This window comes from Ostrea edulis, chromosome 4 (genome assembly GCF_947568905.1).
Source record: "Ostrea edulis chromosome 4, xbOstEdul1.1, whole genome shotgun sequence".
Lineage (NCBI taxonomy): Eukaryota > Metazoa > Mollusca > Bivalvia > Ostreida > Ostreidae > Ostrea > Ostrea edulis.
Genome location: NC_079167.1, coordinates 14,282,025 through 14,304,713, shown reverse-complemented (window position 1 = coordinate 14,304,713; position 22,689 = coordinate 14,282,025). Strand labels below are relative to the sequence as shown.

The 22,689-nt window shown below is 34.7% G+C and overlaps 2 protein-coding genes across 3 annotated transcripts in view; one reads left to right on the top strand and one right to left on the bottom strand.

Annotated features, from left to right (window-relative positions):
- The window catches only part of LOC125671761 (DIS3-like exonuclease 1), a 35,402-nt gene extending 31,174 nt beyond the window's left edge, over positions 1-4,228 (bottom strand). The window contains exons 1-2 of the mRNA XM_048907642.2: positions 3,777-4,228; positions 62-201 (exon numbers count right to left, since the gene is read on the bottom strand). Of these exons, the coding sequence (XP_048763599.2) occupies positions 62-201; positions 3,777-3,930 (294 nt within the window). The 5' untranslated portion in view covers positions 3,931-4,228. The remainder of the gene's footprint in view (positions 1-61; positions 202-3,776) is intronic.
- Positions 4,229-5,466: 1,238 nt separating this feature from the next.
- The window catches only part of LOC125660671 (uncharacterized), a 174,793-nt gene continuing 157,570 nt past the window's right edge, over positions 5,467-22,689 (top strand). The window contains exons 1-13 of one of the 2 annotated variants that reach the window (XM_056161979.1): positions 5,467-5,537; positions 10,063-10,116; positions 10,588-10,739; positions 12,288-12,382; positions 12,497-12,662; positions 12,841-13,020; positions 13,682-13,830; positions 14,579-14,897; positions 15,248-15,427; positions 15,698-15,796; positions 15,890-16,021; positions 16,118-16,252; positions 17,680-17,921. In XM_056161979.1, the coding sequence (XP_056017954.1) occupies positions 5,483-5,537; positions 10,063-10,116; positions 10,588-10,739; positions 12,288-12,382; positions 12,497-12,662; positions 12,841-13,020; positions 13,682-13,830; positions 14,579-14,897; positions 15,248-15,427; positions 15,698-15,796; positions 15,890-16,021; positions 16,118-16,252; positions 17,680-17,921 (1,958 nt within the window). In that variant the 5' untranslated portion in view covers positions 5,467-5,482. The remainder of the gene's footprint in view (positions 5,538-10,062; positions 10,117-10,587; positions 10,740-12,287; positions 12,383-12,496; positions 12,663-12,840; positions 13,021-13,681; positions 13,831-14,578; positions 14,898-15,247; positions 15,428-15,697; positions 15,797-15,889; positions 16,022-16,117; positions 16,253-17,679; positions 17,922-22,689) is intronic. The other variant, XM_056161981.1, reaches the window with a different exon arrangement.

The following is a 22,689-nucleotide window of genomic DNA, read 5'->3' as shown; positions in this document are numbered from 1 at the left end:
CAATATTTTTACCCAGAAAGCTACAGTTTTGCATTTAACTCACAAAGTACTACTAACTTACAGAATGAACCACTGTTTGAAGGAATATGATCCCGGTTACTACTGGGTTCTCCAAGACTTCCAGGAATTCTCTGGCTACTCGACAGTCTGGGACAAGGTAATGGTTGATATCTGCTGGCAGCAATCCCATTCCACCATCACCTTTCAATAACATTTATAAAATTATATGTAAATCAATTCAGCAGTCAAACATGTACCTGTACGTGTCATGACAAATGATGGAGGATGGAATATGTGTATGTCATTGCTATGATTCTGAACAATGTTTATTATTGATATTTAATTTATCTAACTGCATATCTAACAATAACCCAACACTTTCTAAGGAGTCTGCTATATCATTTTCTGATTACTAAATCAAAGAAAAAAAAACGTCGGTCAATCCGACCCCAAGGTCAGTCCGTCCCCAGTCGATCCAGCCCAAAGTCATTCAGGCCACAGTTAATATCGTTGATAAAATATGTCCTACAAAATTTTACTTGGGATAATTTTAGTGTAGTAAATAATCATTGTTTTTAGAATAATGGGATTTTCTTCATAATTCTCAAATATTTTCAAGGTTTGGGAGAAAGGGTTTCATAAATATTCATATGAGTTTTATTTAATTTATTTTCAATTATCATTTTTATTTTCAATCTGTCTATGGGCCATAGATCATGTAGATTAAATCTTTTTAAAACCTATGGGCTGGATTGACTAGGGCTGGATCAACTGGGGACTGAACAACTAAGGGACAGAATGACTTGGGGACAGGTTGATCATGAGGCCAAAATGACCTATTACCGGTCCAGACCACGTGAGCTAGCTAGGTTGCATCAAAGTTTTTATTTTTTGCACAATTTATTTTTACAGCAAGTTGTTTCAGATTTCCTATTGTTAATATCAGCATGATTGAATCTCTGAAATATAATAAATGTAATATGCTTTACGGTGTGACTGTGTTTGAGGGCGAAGCAAAAAGTATTAGCATTAGTATGTAGATCCATAACAGGACAAAAAATATCCCGAAGGCAGAACCTAACGTGTGAGGACAGAGCTCAATCAAAGTATTCTAACTTTAGACATTTTTGATCCGCCTACTCATTGAACGCGGGAAACTATATGCAACTGATGTAAACAGTGCATTGTGACATCATATTCAGCGTCGGTGTCTAGCAAATTCATAAACATAGGAGGAGACAAGGTACAATTGCGTTACTCGAGAGCAGGAGTGATTATAGTGAGCACAGCGAGCCAGCGTGAAGCGCTGGCTCGTACTGCGAGCTCTAATGACTAGAGCGTGGGAAATAATCCGAGCTAAATCTCAACCTCTAACAAGGAAAATTTTTTGACGCCAATCCCAGAAGTCCCTTGTCAAAAATGGCTGAGATCTCACAAAGTCACACCTTGGAATATGATTGTGAACTTACGTGGATTATCATCCTAATCTTGTGGCCTCCTAGCTCCAAAATTTAGTGCACCATTAGGTGAAATGTTTAACGAAGTGCAATGTTTATGAAAGGCAGGCTAAGATGATGTGTGACGTCATGTCTACGTTTTGACATACGTCACAATAAGACAGGCAGTGGCGGATCTAAATACGTACTTGTTAAAAGTCATACTACCGGGACGTAATCGATTAAAATACTAAATTCTCAATAGGAATTTATTATTCTAACAAGAAAAAAGGGAGACTGACTTCTTAAAAATTGTTAGAATATGTGAGGGATCCAGGGGCGGATCCAGGAATTGCGGTTACGGGGGGCACCACTTCTGAGACAGGGGGTCTGGGGGTCGCCTGGAGGCTCCTGGATTTTACAGATTTTATAGAGCATGAAATATGTTTCCTATTTAGTCATTTGTACTATTTTCTATCATTTTTTATAAGGTGAAATTAATAAAATTACGCAAATTTAAGGGGATTTTGAAAAAAATTAAGTTCTCCCAATAAAGTAATTCAAAATATCAAAAGATTTTGTCATTCATTTCTCCGGGAGTGGAAGAAATTATTGCTTCTTTTATCGTTTAGTACATTTTTCTAAACAAGATACCACGATTTACCTTAAATTTGAAAATTTTAGGGGGAGGGGCGCCGGCTGCACACACCCCCCCCCTTAACTGGGATCACAAGTACTGAATTAGTGCTATTTTAAAATTACAAAAAGTCGATAGAATTCAGTCGGATTGAAAACATGTTTTAAAAATCTTTGAGTTTTTTCCCGCGACTAAAAATAATAAGTGCTTCAATCCATTTCCTTTTAATATGTCCGGTAATGCAAACCACGATGACACCCCCCCCCCCCCCCCCCCTCCTTCATGATAACCAACTATGCCACTTGCTATTAACGACTGAAAAATAATTAATTATAGTTTTGTGAATTAATCTTAATTAATGTATCCTCACAACAACAACATTCCAGGAGAGGGGCTGAAATCAATGATGTTGCAATTTTATTCAATGATTATACACTGTATGTGAATGCTGAAATATTTCATCATTGTGTTACAACTAGGATTATGTACAATATTATGAAAATTGATCTAATTTTCTCTTTTGGAACATACAATTGCTACAAGGGGATTATCATATGAATTTCATTTTTTTTTTTAATTAGATAGGTTTGCAAGGGGGGGGGGGGGGGCATATACATGCCCGATCCGATAGTTGAATTTATCGATCTATTTTTAAATTTTCATTATATATTGAAATGTGTTTTGTGTTCAAAGGCAGTGCTGTTTAAACATAGTTTTACAAACTTGAAAAGTTTGGGCATTTTTATCATACAATTAGATCTTGAAAAGATTGAGAGTAGAAAAAAGGAATTTAGAAGCTGAGAACATACAGTTCAGAACAAGTCGTGCATCAAAGGTTAAGCAAGTCACAGTGAAGGCAGCAGAAATAAAATGTATATAGATCTATAGAATAAAAATATTTCAATCACATTCATGTCACATTCATGTATAATACATGTTTTAATGATTTTTAATATAAAACCCTTGGAGAAAATTCATGTAATGAGTATTTGGCAAATAGATATTGCTTAAATTGAACCTGATCAAAGCATGAACATTACAAACTATGTACATACATGAAGCTGCGCTCATTCAAACGGTAGCACCGTCAACATATTAGGGCCTATATGATTAAGAAAATACTATTTACATGCTTTTAAATGGATTTTATGTAACATCTCAGAATGACGTGAACTTGGGTACATGAGATTCAAAATGGAGAAATACATGTCCACGCGCTAGTATTCGAATCGATGCCATTGGGACCAACATTTTCAAGTTCCATAGGTATGGTTTAATTTTTCATTAGTTTTCTATATTTTCGTTTTAAACATGTATATATGTGTTACCTATAGGGAGAGCTCCACTCTCACAGCCCAAAGTGAGAGGGCTTTGCCCTCTATTAAAATGAAAATTTAAAAACTAATATTAATAATCTTTATATCTCGAAACTTTTTCATTTTGTTGTGTACTGCAACAAAATGCAGCCATCAATATTATACATATATTGATTGAAGCCAGGGGCAAGATGTGTTTTGTTGAACTTTTACTAAGGACCATGTTTTAAATATTATTTATCTACATGTTTGGTTTTTTTAACTTAGCCTCTGCATGGACTATAGTCCAAACATTGGATATTTGATGGACAAATATTTCATTGTATACAATTAGAGATGAATTTTATAATATGCATATTTGATATGTCCCTGCCTGGTTTTACAGACCTGTGGCGTTTTGACAGTCACTAAGACAGAGTTGGCTCTGACAAGGGACATCCTCTCTCCTGTACACCTCCCTCACTACACTGACGTTCCTTCCGTGACCACTCCTCAGTCTTAGTTGCTTATTGCTCTTCTCCAGTTTACTGTCGTGAACCATGATCTAACTTTACCTCCTTTAAGGTTGGTTGGTTTGTTTTTTGGGGTTTTTTGTACATGTATCAAGCGTTGTAAACGTTCACTTTACATGTAACAGTTAAAAGCTACACTGGCCTCTGCTCCGAAGTTTGACGTCTGCGACTCACTATGGTAAAAAGAGCATTGTGTCTGTCAATACATAGTGCAGTATGTCTGTAATGTAATCTCATTCCTGAACTAATGATGCTGCGTGTTCAACTTTCCACTGCAGTCTTCAATTTCGCTCTTCGAGTTTGATTCTGAATCTCAAAACCAGAAGTGTATTTAATTGTACTAAATTCAGACTCGGAATCAATCCAATATTTCCGGAACTCTCTCTCTCTCTCTCTCTCTCTCTCTCTCTCTCTCTCTCTCTCTCTCTCTCTCTCTCTCTCTCTCTCTCTCTCTCTCATGAAACGTGTTCTCGTGGATTTTACAGATTTTATAAGGCCTGAAATGTGTCTCCTAGATGTCATTTTTACTATTTTCTGTCATTTTAATGAGGTGAAATTAATTTTGGTAAAAATGTACTTCTTAAAATAAACGTAATTCAATATATATATCAACAGATTTTGGCATTCGTTTCTCCGAGAGTGGAAGTTTATCGTTTACATTTTTCTAAACTATTGAAACAAATTAGGGGGGGGGGGGCGCCGATGTAGAGGCAAATTTTGACTCCCATAGAATAATGACCGGGGGTCACTTTTCGACGTCGAAAAATGACCCCCGGTCATTATTCTATGTGAGTCAAAATTTGCCTCTACATCGTCTTCACGTTTCCCACAAATAAGGGGGTGTTATGGAACTAAACTTCTAGATTGAAAACTATCAACATCGTGATTTTTAAGTGTACTTAAGAGAGGGGGGGGGGGGGCAGTAAAACGTTTAAAGTGAGAACAAATTTCAACCAATGGACAGGAGTTGTGAGGACAGAATTGCACTATGAGGACAAAAAAATATCCTCACGATTACGTCCTCATAAATGTGACCTATAGCATATGAAAGATGTAGATACAAAATATTAGCTTAGTGAGGACAAGTGGTGTGAGGACATGTCCTTAACTAATAACACGATTTTCATAATTCGAAAGGGAGTATTAGATAAACTTTTATAGGTATTCCTATAGCTATATATACCTAACTACTTTTTTGCCTTTAGAATATTATATGTGTGTATTCTCTTCTACACCTTTTGAGGACGTTCTCACTTAATAGGTTTGGTCGGCGAGAGAGAGAGAGAGAGAGAGAGAGAGAGAGAGTTCCTACACCCAGCGACACTTCCTTCCCCGATCCATCTTGGACCCAAGTTGTTCATAAACTGAATTAGAATGTGGTCTGAAAGTAAATTGAACTGCTTTAGATATAGTATTGGACTTTGACCTGATTCTAGGGCGTCAAAAGACCCCAGAAATCACGGCCTGGGATCACCCAGAGAGCCGTAGAGTATCTGAAGTGGCACACTTCTAATTGATACTATTTTTCTATAAAGGGTCATATATAAAAGCAGTACTCTGTATTGTTTCAACAAGTTGGCCATGGCTAGTCTCATTCCTTACTTTGCGGTGGGGTTGCTTTTCATATTCCACTCATGTAAGTTATGTTTAGTTGTCTGGTGTATGTATATTTCATTGTAAGATTTCATTAACTGAAAGGCATATATATGAATTTTATTTATACTGGTATAATTTTCTTTTAAATATCGACGGTCCAGTAAGAGCATTTCAAGAATTTGTATTCAACACTAATATTTATTAAATATTTAATGAAAATGTATCCATCTAACAGATAAAATGGATGTATTGACGAGTAGCTATACGGTTAAATAAATATTCTTACATATTTCAAATTTAATTATGGAATACCTCTCGGATTTCTCAGTATTGTGCATAAAAAGCAATGGACGCCTGAGGGTAATCTGAGTAGTTGTAATTTGTATATAATTGTAAACACTCATTTTGTAAACACGAATATAAATCAAGCTTTATCGAAAGTGAATAACAAGATTATCGAATAGAAATCAAAGTTTATTGAGTATAAATACCAAAATTATCAGATATAATCAAGATTTATCGCATATAAATAACAAGATTATCGAATATAAATCAAGATTGTTCATATAGATATCAATATTATCGAATACAAGTAAAGATTTGTATAATATTGCAATATCGTAACGTTTTACAGCCATATCCTGCCAAAACGGGCTATACGTCATTTTTAATCCCCCCCCCCTCTCTCTCTCTCTCTCTCTCTCTCTCTCTCTCTCTCTCTCTCGCTCTCTCTCTCTCTATATATATATAATTTGTAGGAATTTAATGTCTATGGTGGATAAATGATAATTTCATTTACGAAGAAGGAAGCATCTAAAATTAAATAACTGAGATATTTGTATTCTACTAACGAAATCCTTTCTTAAACCAGTCTGTGTAAATGTTATAGTAGGTACGTTTAAACAAGAGGTTGGGTTGGACAGGGTCCTGGTCTGGGACCTTTTCCGTATTTTATCATGCAAATCCCATATGTTTTACATGCAGAGTTCGATTGCACCCCGCCATGTTTAAAGCAGTATTGTGAAAGGCGGTTAATTAATACGTGTAGTGACCCCCCCCCCCTTTACGATTTAGGATTTTAGCAGAAGTACCCAAAATCCGTTTTTTCTTGCCTGTCAAAAATGTTGATGCAAGTGTATTCATTGAACTCCAACTGACCCTCCCCTACTACATGTATACGCCCATGATGCCTGTAGGCCTATATCTCAATACTAAAAACGAATTGTTATACTTAAAGCTTCCTGTAATTTTATAGACTTTTAGCACTTTACAACTGAATGTTGTTGTTTTTTGTCTAGACCCAAACTATTTTTGTTTTAAATTTCTAATGATGAATTCAAATATAAGCACCGATGTCACTCTTGTAAGTTTCCACTATATTGTCAATACAAAATTTTAAAATAGTCGAAATTCATGAATGCTTGTAAACTTATACCAGTGATTAATTTTAGTTTCTCCTGTGAAATAACAGTGTGCACGTCGAAGTAAACAACTCCCCCCTCTCTCATGTTCAATCAATTAATATGTATATGAACATGTACGCACATGCAGAACACTTAACTGTAAATAATTAGGCCTATGTGATTCCGAATCAGAAAACAAATCTTGTATATACCTTGAAAGCTGCACTAGTCTATATTTTCGACTATCATATATGTTTTTTGTGTAATCAACTGTCTAATATAATACCCGTACCCCCCACCCCCACCCCCCCCACCCCCATGTATACATATATAATATATTCATGGTTGTATGTAATCACCTACACATGCAATATTGAAAGCAATATATCCAAACTACGGTGGCTGATTTGTGCACAGGAACCGGTAATTTTGTCTGTAATAACGATACTAGGGGTCAATACCACAGCGGCGTGAAAGGCCAAATAAAAAGATATGATTCGTTCGGACGAAATAGCAAATTGTTCGGACGAATTACCAATTTATTCGGACGAAATAGACAGTCGTTCGGACGAATTAAAATTTCGTTCGGACGAATTAGCAATTTTTGCGGACAAATTAGCAAACTGTTGGGACGAATTAGAGAGAGAGAGAGAGAGAGAGAGAGAGAGAGAGAGAGAGAGAGAGAAACTGTGAGTAGCCCGAGGGGCCTATAGAAAGTACACTATGAGGACAAAATTGTGAGGACGCCCTTACTAAACAGGTTTCATGGGGGGGGGGGGGGGGGGGGGGGGAGAGAGGGGGGGGGGGGAGAGAGAGAGAGAGATTACCCGGAACGAAAGTCCACATTTATGACGAATATATTTTAATGTTTTTGGACAAAAGAAAATATCACATCTATGAAGAATAAGGGGTGCAGCGCGCCGGCGGTGGATCCGCCACTGCATTGTGATTATGGCCGTCTGCAGCGTTCTTTTTTTGTAGATGTTTTTCTATAGCACAGCATCGTCACAAACCACAGGTTATTGGTTTGTGGAATGGAATGAAACAATAACCCTTGGTTTGCAACGATGATAACACAGCCGATGGGATATGAAGTCTATAGACTCGATCTGCCAGTTTGATCGAGATACGTCGAGTTATTTCCCTTTCGAGAAATCTCGTACATAGTAAGGCGAAAAACAATTTGTTTACATGCGGGAGAGGGACAAATATTCACTACATATGTGAATGTGCTCAGTAAGTTTCTTATACGTAGTTTCATCACCCGAAATTGACTGATACACAAACTAAGTAAACGATAAGTATTCAGGGGAGGGACTGGGAGTAATTTAAAAATAGATACATGGAATTCTTATTATATTATGTTGTTTCGTAGAGACAGATCTAGGCCTACACCATAATTTGGCATATATGAGTCAACTTTTATTTATTTTACTATAGAATTCATTGAAAACAACCACTTCTTTAAATAATTTCACACACTTTTTAAGATTCAATTTATAGTAACTTTTAGATACACCATTAACAGCACAACTATCTGCAGTTCATGGTCTTGGTGTCTTATGCCCTAAACAGCCGTAAACGCATATGATATGATAGTCCGAAATATCTGACGTTTTCCTGGGTTTTTTTTTTATGATTTTGATATTTTCCGGGCCAGGTAAATATCAAAATCACAAAAAAAAAAAGAAAAAAAAAGCCAGGAAAATGTCAGACATTTCGGACTAATGATATGACTGTAAGAACACCACACTCAAAGTTTTCATTCCACTCTTACAAGGGAGTATATAAGGAAACTGAATATTAAAAGTTAATTTTTAAGTTTTATCAGTTATATTTCTGCAATTGTTGGTAAAAAATTAAAAAATCATGAATAGAATTTATATCTAGCTGTTTCGTAATAAGTGTTTTGAATTTCATAAAAGTTAATTAGTGCAAATATGAGTTCAGAATGATTGTTTAAACAAAGGATTATTTTTCAATAAAATTGATATATAGCGTAAAACGTGAAAGTTGACTCATTTATGGCACTACGCTGTACCATTTATCACAGGAGTTGGCAATTTTATCAATAAAGTAGAAATATATCACGAAGCTCATTGGAAGTATTTATGCTAATTTCTCATATATTTCTACTTTATTGATTAAATTGCTGACTCCTGTGCCATATATAACAGAGATAAGAATTAAACTCCCATGGCGGAATATTTACTGCTTATATAATATGTGATGGTTCCACCTATAGATTGTAAATTCCTATTTATTGGTTTGATAAATTGATGCCGATTTAAGATTATTTTGTACTCTTATCATAAATTAAAATCGAACGTGACAAATTTTGAAATGATTTGATGATCAACAAATATACTATTGACATAAAAGTATATAAACAAATCGTAAACATTTCCTGAAATCTTGCCAATTTTTCTGAGTTAGGATCATGTGTCACCTTTTGAAACTCTACTTTCATTTCACTTTGAAGTGAAACTTCTTCTGAAAGTATTGTATCTTGTCAATGAATCAGTGATATTAGGATTTGGAAGATTTGAACTTGATATCTTTCATTCTTAAGTTGGGATGCGTAATTTAAATCAGTGTGTGCATTTTCAGTGAAAAACGGGACCGCAAGATAATCATGTGACTTGAGGAGGTTTCTAATCTCTGTATATATGTCCCTGCTCGTACACATCATATCGAGGATACTTGCAAATATGACTCTTAATGTTTCCACTTGATTATTAGAATATTTCTTTCGATAGTATTTTGTATTTCCTATACATTTACATATTTAAAGAGAAGCCACTATTAATACTGTAACATCTTAATTTTATCGTCTTCCTCACTGACTGTAGGTCCACTTTGTCCCATTTTGGCATTCAAAGTTCCACTAAGTGCACCTCCTGCACAGAAGAGCTTTTATCTCGAAACCCAGGTGTATAATGTCTCACTAATGTTCCTCTGAAGGCCCCCCCCCCCCCTCATATAGGCATGACTGGGACCAGGGTGATATTTAGCTGATGTTTTGGAGACTGTCTTGAGATCTGCAGTAGTAGATTAAATGCACAATATCATTAAGATAAAGTGTGAAAAAAAATCTGTTAGATATATATGGATGAGATATGAAGACTGCATGTAACTGGATTATTTAATAACTATTTTCAGCTGCAAGTCCTGCGAAGATAAAGATTATAAAGCCAGATGTCTGTGATAAATTTCGTAAGTATTGCTTTGATATAGAGATACCCCCCCCCCCTCCTCGATCAGTTCTTGGACTAATTACACACTCTTCTAGCTACTACCACAAGAAGTAGACAGTCATAGCCTATGCCCACTTCTTCAAAGAGAATACTACTACATATTCTTGCACATGTATCATTATGATATTAGGGCTATATATATTGTGACATTTAATTTTAATTGAAAACTAATTTCTAATTGCCTTAATTGTGTCTCTGCCAATTTTATGCTTCCATTTTCTACTGTGAAATGCTGATATTTGGCATACAGGATAAACAAACTCTATAAAAAATAATTGTAATTGTCTTAGAATATCATCAGTAAGCCTCACCTTCAGTCACAGATATCTCTTATGTTTATGACAGTAACAACATATTTTATAAATTTATATGTATGTATCATGTTATATTTAAGTACCGTTAATGATAAGGTTGTTTTTTTTTTTTACAGACACATGGCTCCATCATGGAAAGACTTACTCTTATTCTTTGACTGCATTGTCTGAGTCCGCCTTTATTGGGGCCTCGGAATCAAAAACTGGGTTTAAGTACACGTGTAATTTTCGTGTTAATGTGCCCAGAAAATGTGAGGGAATACTGGAGGTAAATTGTATATTAAGCTAAAAGGTAAACAGTATGAAATTAAGTAGCTCATTACACTTAATTTTTATCTAATGGTTCGTTAAAACACCTCTGATGAAGTATGATTTCACCATCGAAAAAGTGATACAAGCTCTCAAGTATTTTATATGAATTTTTTTGTGATTTATCCCGGAATGACAAAAATGGTACTTTGTTTGCAAATAAGATACTCCAGGAGAGTCCAAATTTTGCTGTGATTTAATGCATAATATGAATATGTAAGAAAACATGCCTAAAGGACTCAGATAGACATTCTAATTTTTTAGATATAAAATATTTATGAAAATTGAAAGCGTTAGTTGCTAATATTTTTTAAATCTATGGATAAAATCTTCAAAAAACATGTCAATTAGAAAAAAGAAATATCAGAGAAATAAATTTTAAAAGAAATTGAAATGAAATGGTCAAAATTCAGAAATATTACGAATTTTCTAATTTGAACCAAGCCCGATCAGAATTATTAAAAAGTAATCATAGAGAACATTGTAATCGGAAAACTACATTCCCTGGATGTAAAATGGTTTACAAATTAGACGACTTTATAAAAGAAACTAATTTCTTGATCAACAGTGCATACAATTAGCAATGATATGATAATTTTAGTAATTTCTATCAATTTTGATCGGGATCGGTACTTTTTTCTCCAGTTTGAATCTGGTGATTCTATCTAAAATTTGGTCATTATGTTTCAATTTCATTTTACAGTATATTTCTTCGATATATCTCTTTTCTAACTGACATGTTTTTTGAAGATTTTATCCGAAGAATTTAAAAATATTAACAAATAACGTTTTCGATTTTCATGAATATTTTTTTTCTAAAAATTAGAACGTTTATATCTGAATCTTTTAGGCATGTTTTATTAGATATTCATATCATGAATCAAATCACAGCGAAATTTGGACTCAAGAATCTCTTATTTGCAAACAAAACACCTTTTTGATCATTCTGGGAAAAATCACAAAAAATTCATATAAAATAATTGAGAGCTTGTATCACTCTTTAGATGGTGAAATCATACTTCATAGAGGTGTTTTAACGAGCCATTAAATAAAATTTTAGTGTAATGAGCTAGCTACCTTAAATTAAATACTATTCACCGGAGGTAAATTGTACAAGATAAACATTTTATTACAAATACAGTGTAATGATATTTGTATGATATTCTAATCAGTGTTGTTTACAAGGATGTTTTTTCCCCCCCCCCAACTCCTTAATTTGACATCCTCACAATGTCAAGGTTGTCAAGGTTTTGTGATTACATACCTCCACACAATGTCAAGGTTGTCAAGGTTTTGTGATTATGTAACTCCACGCAATCAACACCTTGATATTGTGAGGATGCTCGTTTGAAGGAAAATAAAATGGGTACATTTGATTTGAGTACAGTGATTTGAGTACATTGCAAAGATATTATGAATGCAAGATTAATTTTACAGTGCACAATGCTTGTATAATTAATTGATAATTTAAGGTGAGTGAATTTGAGTTCTTTTTTTTTTTTTAAAGGTTATTCATTGTGATTTGTATGAAAGGTTGCCTGGTGTTGAATCAAAATACGAGAAGTCTGGGAATTCTGAAGCCTTCAACAACAGAATGACTGAGTTAGTGATCAATTGACATTCTTTTGATAATGATGCCACTTAATGTTGAAGTCAGTATTTCCTGTGTTGATTTGTATGTAATGGGACCTTGTTCTACTTAACATCTGTTTTTAGGCATTCTCTGTACTTCCAATACAACCTAGGGGAGGTGATAAGGGAGGGAATAGTGACCTCAGAACTGGAAGACACTGTGATCCTGAATGTCAAGAGAGCCATTCTATCCTCTTTCCAGCTAAAGATAATGCCTTTGTATCTTTATGATGAAGAATCCCACCATCAGGTCTACGTATTCTTCTATTCATAAGCTGTTTCTTTATCTTATTGATTGTAATAGATTTTATGAAGAAAAGTCACTAACACTCATAAACGAATAAATGAAATTACTTTAGTCTGTATGATGACGTTTTAAATTATGTAGAGTATCATTATACATGAACAATAAAACTTATATTATGCAGACTGACATATTTGGAGACTGTCCAATATCATACAGTATTTCTAAATCCGATCCTGATTTGTTTTATACGGAAAGAAATCTACGACTTTGTCAGATGCCACAAATCTACAAGAAACCTAGAAATATATTCTCATTGATACAAAAAGTGTATGGAGATTATAAGATCGGAAATGTATCAGAGGTAAAAAAAAAAAAAAAATTGATAAAGACCTTAATCATGTTAATTAAAATATTATTTGTTTCCCTTTCTGATCTAGGATTTTGACCTATGGGTATAAGGGATGTTGGTAGGAAAAATATTTTGGTACATAATACAAGTGATATAGTATTATTCAAAGAACAAGTCACTTTTACCAAGTTTTTAGATCAGAGTGCAGACTGTGTGCATAAACTGAAGTCAACTGTTACACTAGAAGAACTTCTGGATAAGGTTTTGTACTTTGAAATAAAAAGAAAGATATTTTCTTAGTGATTACCAACAAAATTCTTTAAGTTAGGGCATGTTTTTGGGGTTTGGGTATGTTTTGTGGGCCTTGGGCATGCTTTCTGGGTTGGGGCATGTTTTGTGGACTGGGCATGTTTTTTGGGGCAAAAAGGGGAAAACGAACAAAATTTAATTTCTTATGTCCAATCTACATTTATGATTTTAATAAATTTTACCAGTTTTCTGAAAAATGACCAGATCAGTATTTATTTAAGACTTGTTAGCAAACTTGATCAGAATACATGGCAAGCTGCATTTACAATCACATTCTCTGATTTAAATATCGGAAAATATAAAGACCACATTCACATTACTAGTCAACAACATGTTGCTTTCATCTTTTTTTTTCTATTTTAAGTCCTACTATCCATTTTTATCCAATGTGAGGTGTGAACACAAAGTAAATGGTAAACATCAGCTGAAAGGGGTGACTTGCCTCCAACAACAGATTTTTCAACCATCTGCCTACAATGGGTCAATTTATGCTTCATACATGACCAATATCAGGTATACATTTTGAACTGCATGTATATATGTTACATACTTAAGTGTAGTTTAAATGCCCCCATCCCCAGGAACCTACTGTCTCTTGCAGCTTCCTAGTCAGAGATTGATTCTCTCAAATACTTTATTGCTGAGTTGCACTGCCAAAATTATAAATTCACACTTGTCATTAATTCTTATTTTTAAAAGTTGTTTTGGTCTGTATATACTGAGCATTGATTATAATCATGATTGTTGTCATTATACATGTGTGAGTGTCAAATGGGTTTGATTACTGGTGGCCAGATAGCTGGTAGAGCACCTGACTAGAGATTTGGGGGGGGGGAGGGGGGGGGGAGGGCTGGTTGAAATTTCTGGTCTGGTCCGTTGTATTTTCGCCCTTCCTGTTGCATTTGGTGCCATAGACCAGCCCCTGGAACTGACAGGTGAATATGCCTGCTAGGGGATAAAGATCCTGGGTTGATGTCTTTAAGGTGTGAAGACATTTAAGGAGGGAGGAACGTAGTGGTCAGATGGGTTTGATTGCTGGTGGCCAGATAGCTCACTTTGTAGAGCACCTCACTAGAGATTCAGGGGACCCAGGTTCAAATTCTTTTCTGGTCCAACACCTCACTAGAAATTCAGGGGATCCAGGTTCGAATTTTGGTCTGGTTCATTGCATTGTCTCTCTTCCTGTTACACATTTATGTTATTGTTGCCCCATGTGTAGGGCCTAATCAAATAATATGTATGGAAATATGTTCATTTATAGCCAATCTTTGGAACTGTCCAAAGTCAAGAGCCTGAAAACACGCTCTGTCAACAGAAGAATCAAAGGTAAAAAGTATGTGGACATCTTATTTGAATTTGAAGAGCAGAGTCCATCAAAAGTGACCATGGAAACAATCGAAAGCATAATACACAAAATGGTAGAAAGTATGAGGAATGACAGAATGGATGACGTGTCTGGGTTATATCATCAGCTAGTGCTGGCCATGAAGAAGGCAGATCAGAAAATCCTGTCGGATACCATGACAGATATCTGGCATTGTCACGGGAACAATACTGTCAACTGTGATACTATACACCAGGTGCGTATAACATGACCAAGTTCTTCCTGTGTCACATACATAGCAGAGAGATCATGGCTATTTTAACAGTCAAGCCGATTGATTGATTGATGTTTTCTGCCACACTCAACAATTTTTCAGTTATATGATGGCGCCCAGTTTTTTATTGGTGGAAGAGAGAACCCAGATACATTGTATCTGGGAAGAGACCACCGACCTTCCGAAAGTAAACTGGGAAACTTTCTCACTTACCGGCGCAAGCGGGATTCGAACCCGAAGCAGATGCATAAGATTGTTTGATGATTGTGGGAAAGACACTTAAAGATATTATTTTATGTGGGATGAATTCGATTTTTGTTTGATTTTATCAGTTTGCAGAAACGGATTACTTTTTGGATGGTCTGCTGTCTTGTGGTTCCTCTGCTTGCCTGGAAGTGTTTGGTGACTGTCTGAAGAATAACCGGGTGTATGATCCTTTTACCAGCTCACTTATTTTGTATGACCTTGCGTTCAATCATGAAATCTCGGTGGAGGTCATCTCCACTGTATTTGTGAGTAGATTAGATAACATACCTGTCATAACTCAACAATATGTTATGTATGCGAGGATCTGCAAAAAAAAAAGGATTGAAATATGAAAGAGATCTTTAAATGTATGGCTATAACCTATTATCATTATTTCAAATAATTTGAACAATTTTTCAGAAATTTATGTACTTGTACATGTTTTAATTGAAATAGATATTAAATTGCAGAGTGCAACTCCCTGTAGGTTTAGTTTTTGATTCACTTTTAAAAATGTAATTGATGGTATGTTACAGGATTTGTGCAAAGGCAGCAATCATATGGCTTGTTGGCTTCCTCTAGGAACTATGGTTGGCAACTTCCTGCAGGCAACAGACAACACAGAGTTTCAAAAAGTACGGTATATTAAAACAAAGTCAAAGACAGTACTGTGTATTAACACTGCATGAGCAGATGTATAGAGTTCTTATGTATTTTTATTTTTGTAGGATCATGCTGTTTCACAGATTGTTGTACATCTTGCACATGAGATAGGGTTTAACTGTAAACCAGAATTGTGGGACCTCTTTGATGTCGATGAGAAAATAAATAAGCATGATCGCCTTATTCTGATGTTTAAGGTATAATTGTAATTTGATTGATCCTAAACATTAGTGCTGCTGAACATGTATAATTGCCATAGATGGTCATGCTATCTGAATGTAATTATATTGCAGGTGGTTGGTAACATCGGAAAAGTTATCCAAAGATTTTCGTCACTAAATTCCCAAGTCAGCACATTAGTAAAATCTACCTTGATCTGTGTGGAAAACTCTGATCTGCCATATCATCTGTCTAAATCAGCTGTTCAGGTACCTCTGTCAAAATATATTTGAAGGTATATCAGCATGAAGTTCTGCTTTGATAACAAGGACTTACTTCAGGATTATGAAAATTCGTGAAAGAATTTCAATTCATGGGATAACACTTACAACCAATTTTGCCTCAATGTTAGTAATTCGACTCCAGAAATGAAGCATTGTATCATCTGCGGGGGGGGGGGGGTTGTTGTTGCCAAAACTGACGTACTACACTATAAGTGTAATTTTGAAATGCTTGCTTTTAATATTGCAAATACTTATGTATATCGAGTGACTTTGTGAACAACAAAGATGAATTTGTACTCATGCATGTAAGTTAATATCATATACACTGCCCACCATAAATAAGTATACACTCGCCAAAATAAGATACTTGCGCATTACATCATTGATACAGATTTTTTTATGCAAACTACATAGCTCTTACTTATAAATAGATGATGTTAGGCTTTTAACTTTTTATATCCTTATTTTTTATTAAAATACTTCCTTTTCTGAATTTTTGAATTTTCTAAAAAGAGCTATAATGCAAATTTTCAACTTAAAACCATTTCAAATTAATTACTAATGCATATTATTGTGTATATGATATGTACTTTTACAAGACCCTTTGATTTTTCACCTTAAATAAACCAATATCACAAAACGGACTTCGCCAAAAACATTGAATGTCCATTATTGTTTCACATATATTGAAGTTGTACCCTTAACTGATTATTTTACTGAGATAAATTGAAAGTTATATACAGTGAATTCAGCTCTCTTTTATCATATTGAATATATTTCATGCCAAATGTGTAAAAAGCTTATTTGTATACTTATTTATGGTGGGTAGTGCATTACGGTACTACAGGAATCTTGTTCAGGACATAGCTTTAAGTAATGTTAAAAAATGAAGATCAGAATTTGTTGAATACTTTATCATCGATTATTCAGACTTATTAAATACTTTATCATCGAATATTCAGACTTACTAAATACTTTATCATCGAATATTCAGACATACTGAATTGTCTCTTCCTATAGTTCAGGTAGTTGTATATTAGAAACAGATGATCTTTCGTTAGACAATATATAAATGTTATGAATAAACTTTTGTATGCAACACATGTGCAATTGTGCACAAAAAATCTTTTTGTCTTACTGTAGGTGAAGTGTTCAGAAAAGGGAAACAACTATTGGGCAACTTTTAAATTGCACATTCAGGATGATTAACAATGGCTGTAACCCTTATTGACAATAAGTTCTAAGACAATTTGAAATAATTAAAAACTTACTCTCCAGTTCTCTGATTTTGAATACATTTCAGCACATAAAACATATGTTGATAACAAATTTGTTCTATCCTAGTTAGTATGGGGTATAAGATTGACTAGTGACTGCAACTGTGTATCGGCTGGACTTTTCCTTTCTACTAGGCCATTGCAACCCTTGAGATGACCGCTGACATAAAATCAACAATGCTGACCGTTCTGTACGACATTAACAGAGAAGCCTCTGTGCGAGCCCAGGTCTTCACATCTCTGGCGGACACTACAGATGAAGATCAGTTGACCACATTGTTGAAGATGATGCACACTGAGGCCTTGGACTATATGAAGCGATACATGACATCTTATGTACAGGGAGTCCTGGAAAATGACCAACCAGATAGGAAGAGGTAATTCTTGTTAACCGTATATATCAATGTACCTTGTGCTGTAATAGTTAGGGCTATATGGACTGTTAACAGTCTGGTATATATCAATGTACCTTGTGCTGTAATAGTTAGGGCTATATGGACTGTTAACAGTCTGGTATATATCAATGTACCTTGTACTGTAATAGTTAGGGCTATATGGACTGTTAACAGTCTGGTATATATCAATGTACCTTGTACTGTAATACAGGGTGATCCAAAACATATGTTACACTTTTAAACTGTTATAAAAATTTAATACCTTAAGTTACAATTATGAAATTTACAACATATATCAAAAAGGATTTAAATTTTTTGTCAATGCATACATTTGTCACAGCTTCCTTGTTAATCAACAAAAACTTTCTTCGGAATAATATATGTCATTTTACAACGTATGTTCCAAATGACGTCCCTTTGTCTTTAACATTATTTGAACACGATTTCTGAAGTTTTTTACCACAGCTTTACATGTATCAACAGGGATTGATCTTATTTATCGTGTAATTGCTGTTTTTAAGTCTTTTGTTGTTTGTGGGGAAGGAGAGTACACTCTGTCTTTTAGATAACCCCACAAGAAGAAATCAAGGGGGTTCAGATCGGGGGAGTGCGGTGGCCAAACATTTGCGGTACGATAAGAAATGTATTGATCACCAAACGTGTTGTCAAGCCACTGAAGAACAAAACCTGCAGTGTGTGGCGTAGCACCGTCCTGTTGAAACCACACATTATCGAAATTTACAACTTTTCGTCTAAGAGCTGGTAGAAATTTTGATTTTATTAACTTTAAGTATCGTTCAGAATTTACCGTCACTGCATCACCTTCGGTGTCTTCGAAGAAAAAAGGGTCAATTATTCCGCTTGAATTTAATGCAGCCCATACCCATACAGTAACTTTCTCACAGTGAAGAGTTTTTTCCATATAAAAATTGGGTTTCGCCGAACCCCAGAATCTAAAATTATGTTTATTGACAACATTATTAAGATGGAAGTGGGCCTCATCGGAAAACCATATGGCATCTGTAAAATTTTCAGAGTCAGGTCTACTTAAAATCCAATGGGCAAACTCTAAACGACTTCTAATGTCTGTCTCTTTTAAATGCTGCATCACACTTATCTTGTATGGAATCAATTTTAAATCAAATTTGAGCATTTTATGAATACTAGATTTGCTAACGATGCCATTCAGTTCATGCAATACCCGTCTAACTGATTTTTGTGGAGTTTCAGTAATAACTCTATCAATGGCACCAATGTTCTCTTTGGTACGGGCACTCCTTGGTCTCCCAATACCAGAATTGCGTCTTGTGTCATTTGTGGTTCCTTTAAATTCAAACTTCCTCAAAAGTCTGTAAATTAGCATTCTGTTGAGCACTTTTATTCCAGGATGTTGTTTTCTCATGGTTCTAATGACTAAAGTAGCAGATTTACACTCATAGTAAAGTTTGACAATTTCTGGCAGCTGTTCACATGAAGGTTCCATCTTGAAAATGGGATGACGTCATTATGACGCCATAATTAACTGACTATTTAACAGAATTTCCCGAAATTTTGTCAAATAAAATTTATATTAATACACTAGATGTTGACAAAATATCTTTGTAATTGCTTTTGTTTTGATAACGTTATAGATGATTAAAAGTGTAACGCATGTTTTGGGACACCCTGTAGTTAGGGCTATATGGACTGTTAACAATCTGGGAACACCCACGTCTATGACATAGTGTGAATGGACACAATAGTCGTGGTTTGTGACGATGATATGCATCATGTACATGTAGTTCCAGAGGGCTGTATCATGTACTCTAGCGATGTACTTTTTTCTTCTAGAAAGCATCAAATACAGACTTGGACAAAGTTTGTCTTTAAACCATAGATTTATCTATCCAGTACTCTCATGTCAAAGTTTATCCAAGGTTTTCCTGAAAGAAAAATATGTAAAAGATAAATTATCATTTTAAGATAAACTTGGTCACTTTTGATGGTATGTACTTAGAATGACTGTAAATATTAGAGACAAATTATTTAGACCCCTACCAACGAAGTTGAAGGGGACTAGGTTTGTGCTCCGTCCGTTTGTCCGTACGTCTGTCTGTACTTTTTTGCATTTTCGACTTCTTTAGAACCACTGGGCCAATTTCAATCAAACTTGGCCAAAAGCATTCTTGGGTGAAGGGCTTTCAAGTTTGTTCAAATGAAGGGTCATGTCCCTTTCAAAGGGGAGATAATCGCAAAAATAGGGTCGGGTCATTTAAAAATCTTCTCAAGAACCAATGAGCCAGAAGAGCTGAAATTTATATGAAAGCTTCCTGACATAGTGCAGATTCAAGTTTGTTTAAATCATGGCCCCTGGGGGTAAATTGGGGCCACAATAGGGGATCAAAGTTTTACATAGAATTATATAGGGAAAATCTTTAAAAATCTTCTTCTCAAGAACTAATTAGCCAGAAGAGCAGAAATTTACATGAAAGCTCTCTGACAGTGTAGATTCAAGTTTGTTCAAATCATGGCCCCCAGGGGTAGATTGGGGCCACAATAGGGGATCAAAGTTTTACATGAGAATAAATAGAGAAAATCTTTAAAAATCATCTTCTCAAGAACCACTGAGCCAGAAGAGCTGAGATTTACATGAAAGCTTCCTGACATAGTGCAGATTTAAGTTTGTAAAAATCATGGCCTCCAGGGGTAGGTTGGGGCCACAATATGGACTAAGGTTTTACATGCAAATATACATGAAAAGTCTTGAGATATGGGCCAAGGTAACTCAGGTGAGTGATGTGGCCCTTGGGCCTCTTGTTCATTAAGTTATGGCCCTTGAACTTAGAAAAATAACATGAATTGTTAGTTTACATCCAAGTTTCTTATCTCTGTAGATAAGAGTACTACACTCATTAAAACTTCTATACAACAATATAGCTAAATTATTCATGATCACCTTCATGTCACAGTTGATTGACTTGATTAAAGACCTATAATTAAACCTTATTATAAATTTCTCTTTTTTTTCCCTGGTCTAGTCTCTAGTCGAATAGTAGTGGATTTCCAATTATTTCTATCCTGGTTCCCCAATTTTCCCTTTTACCATAACCTACATAATGAACTTTGAATAATGTTGTGGTACTACAGTAATTTTTGCAAATGACAGGGGACTATGTATTACCATGCAATACTCTCAGAATGCTTGTTTGAATAATCTCTTTTATGAAATAAATATAAGTAAGAGGGTCATTAGAAAAATAAGTAGACTTTTGCCTTAACTTTTTTTGAATGTCATATTGCATCCAAAATTGGTAGACATAATCAGACAATAAACGATTTTAATTATACAGAAAAAAATTCAAATATGTTACGATATATCAGAAAATGTTTCAAAAATTAAAACAGAAAAATTAGTTCATGGCCCATGGTAAACTTTTGTTATTTACAAAGACGCATCATATAATGTTAATTGTTCAATCTCTCATAAATGGCGTTAAAACAAAATAAAATTTATATGTTCTAGTAGAGAATTATTACATCATTTTTATAAGTGAAGTTTTGATGTAATATGCCAATTTAAGGCATTTACTGGAAATCAATTACAAAAGGCAGGTAGTTCTCTTTCGTGAAGGTAAAAAACATGACATCATGGGAAATCATGGAGCAGCGAATGACCATAAAATTTTGTGATTTTGTGTCGCACTTCGGAAATCTCCAATAGAAACTGTTAAAATCCTAGAAGTGGATAATATGTCAAAAGTGAGTCATGTTGTAGTGTATAAATGGTATAAATGATTTTCTTGTGGTAGAGACTCTATATTGGTTGACTAAAGTCCTGGTAAGAAACGAATCATTTGTGAAGAACTTGTCAAAAGAATAAGTAACGCTAAGGAAAATGATGGTCATTTCACTGTCAGGGAAATATCAGATATCTTTGATGTTAGCCCTGGCACTGTCTTCACTATTCTTACTGAACATTTGGAAATGAGAAGAGTTGGAGCCCACTAGATACCTAGACTATAAGCTAGAAGGCGCCTCAGGCTGTGTGTGAAATGTAGAGGAGAATATTTTTAGAAACTGTGAAACATAACGCTGTAAAATTGTGTTTTTGACGTAATGATGCTCCATGGCAAAAGAACATACTATTTTTAAAATTATATACATGTATCATGGATACTATTTGATCAAATAGAATGAAACATCCCAGGTTGATAAAATAAATGATATTTCAAATCCCATGATGTGTTGAATTTTATTTTTCAAATATATATTATATATATGAGAGAGACATTGTCTAGGTAATTTTTTAATGACCTTCGTAATATAATAGATGAAGGGAGATTTTGCCTTTCTTTAAAACTTTAAAATTTTGAGTTTTATTGGAGCCCAGAAAGACAGTTATAATGTGTTGTCCTTTTAAGCAAAAGCTTGGATGTAGATTTTTGTGGGCAAATAGAGTCTTTATCATTTGTAGTATTCTTTTTCATTTGTAGTATTCTTTTTCATTTGCTGCAAAGGTAGATGACAGATTTTAGGACACTGCATTAAAGATCAAAGTATTAATATTCCATAATTTTTACATAGGCCCTGGATTACTTTGATTTTCTTATTTAATGCTTTGATCTTACAGTTCACTCACCCGGATCTTTGATTTTCTTATTTAATGCTTTGATCTTACAGTTCACTCACCCGGATCTTTGATTTTCTTATTTAATGCTTTGATCTTACAGTTACAGGGATCTTTGATTTTCTTATTTAATGCTTTGATCTT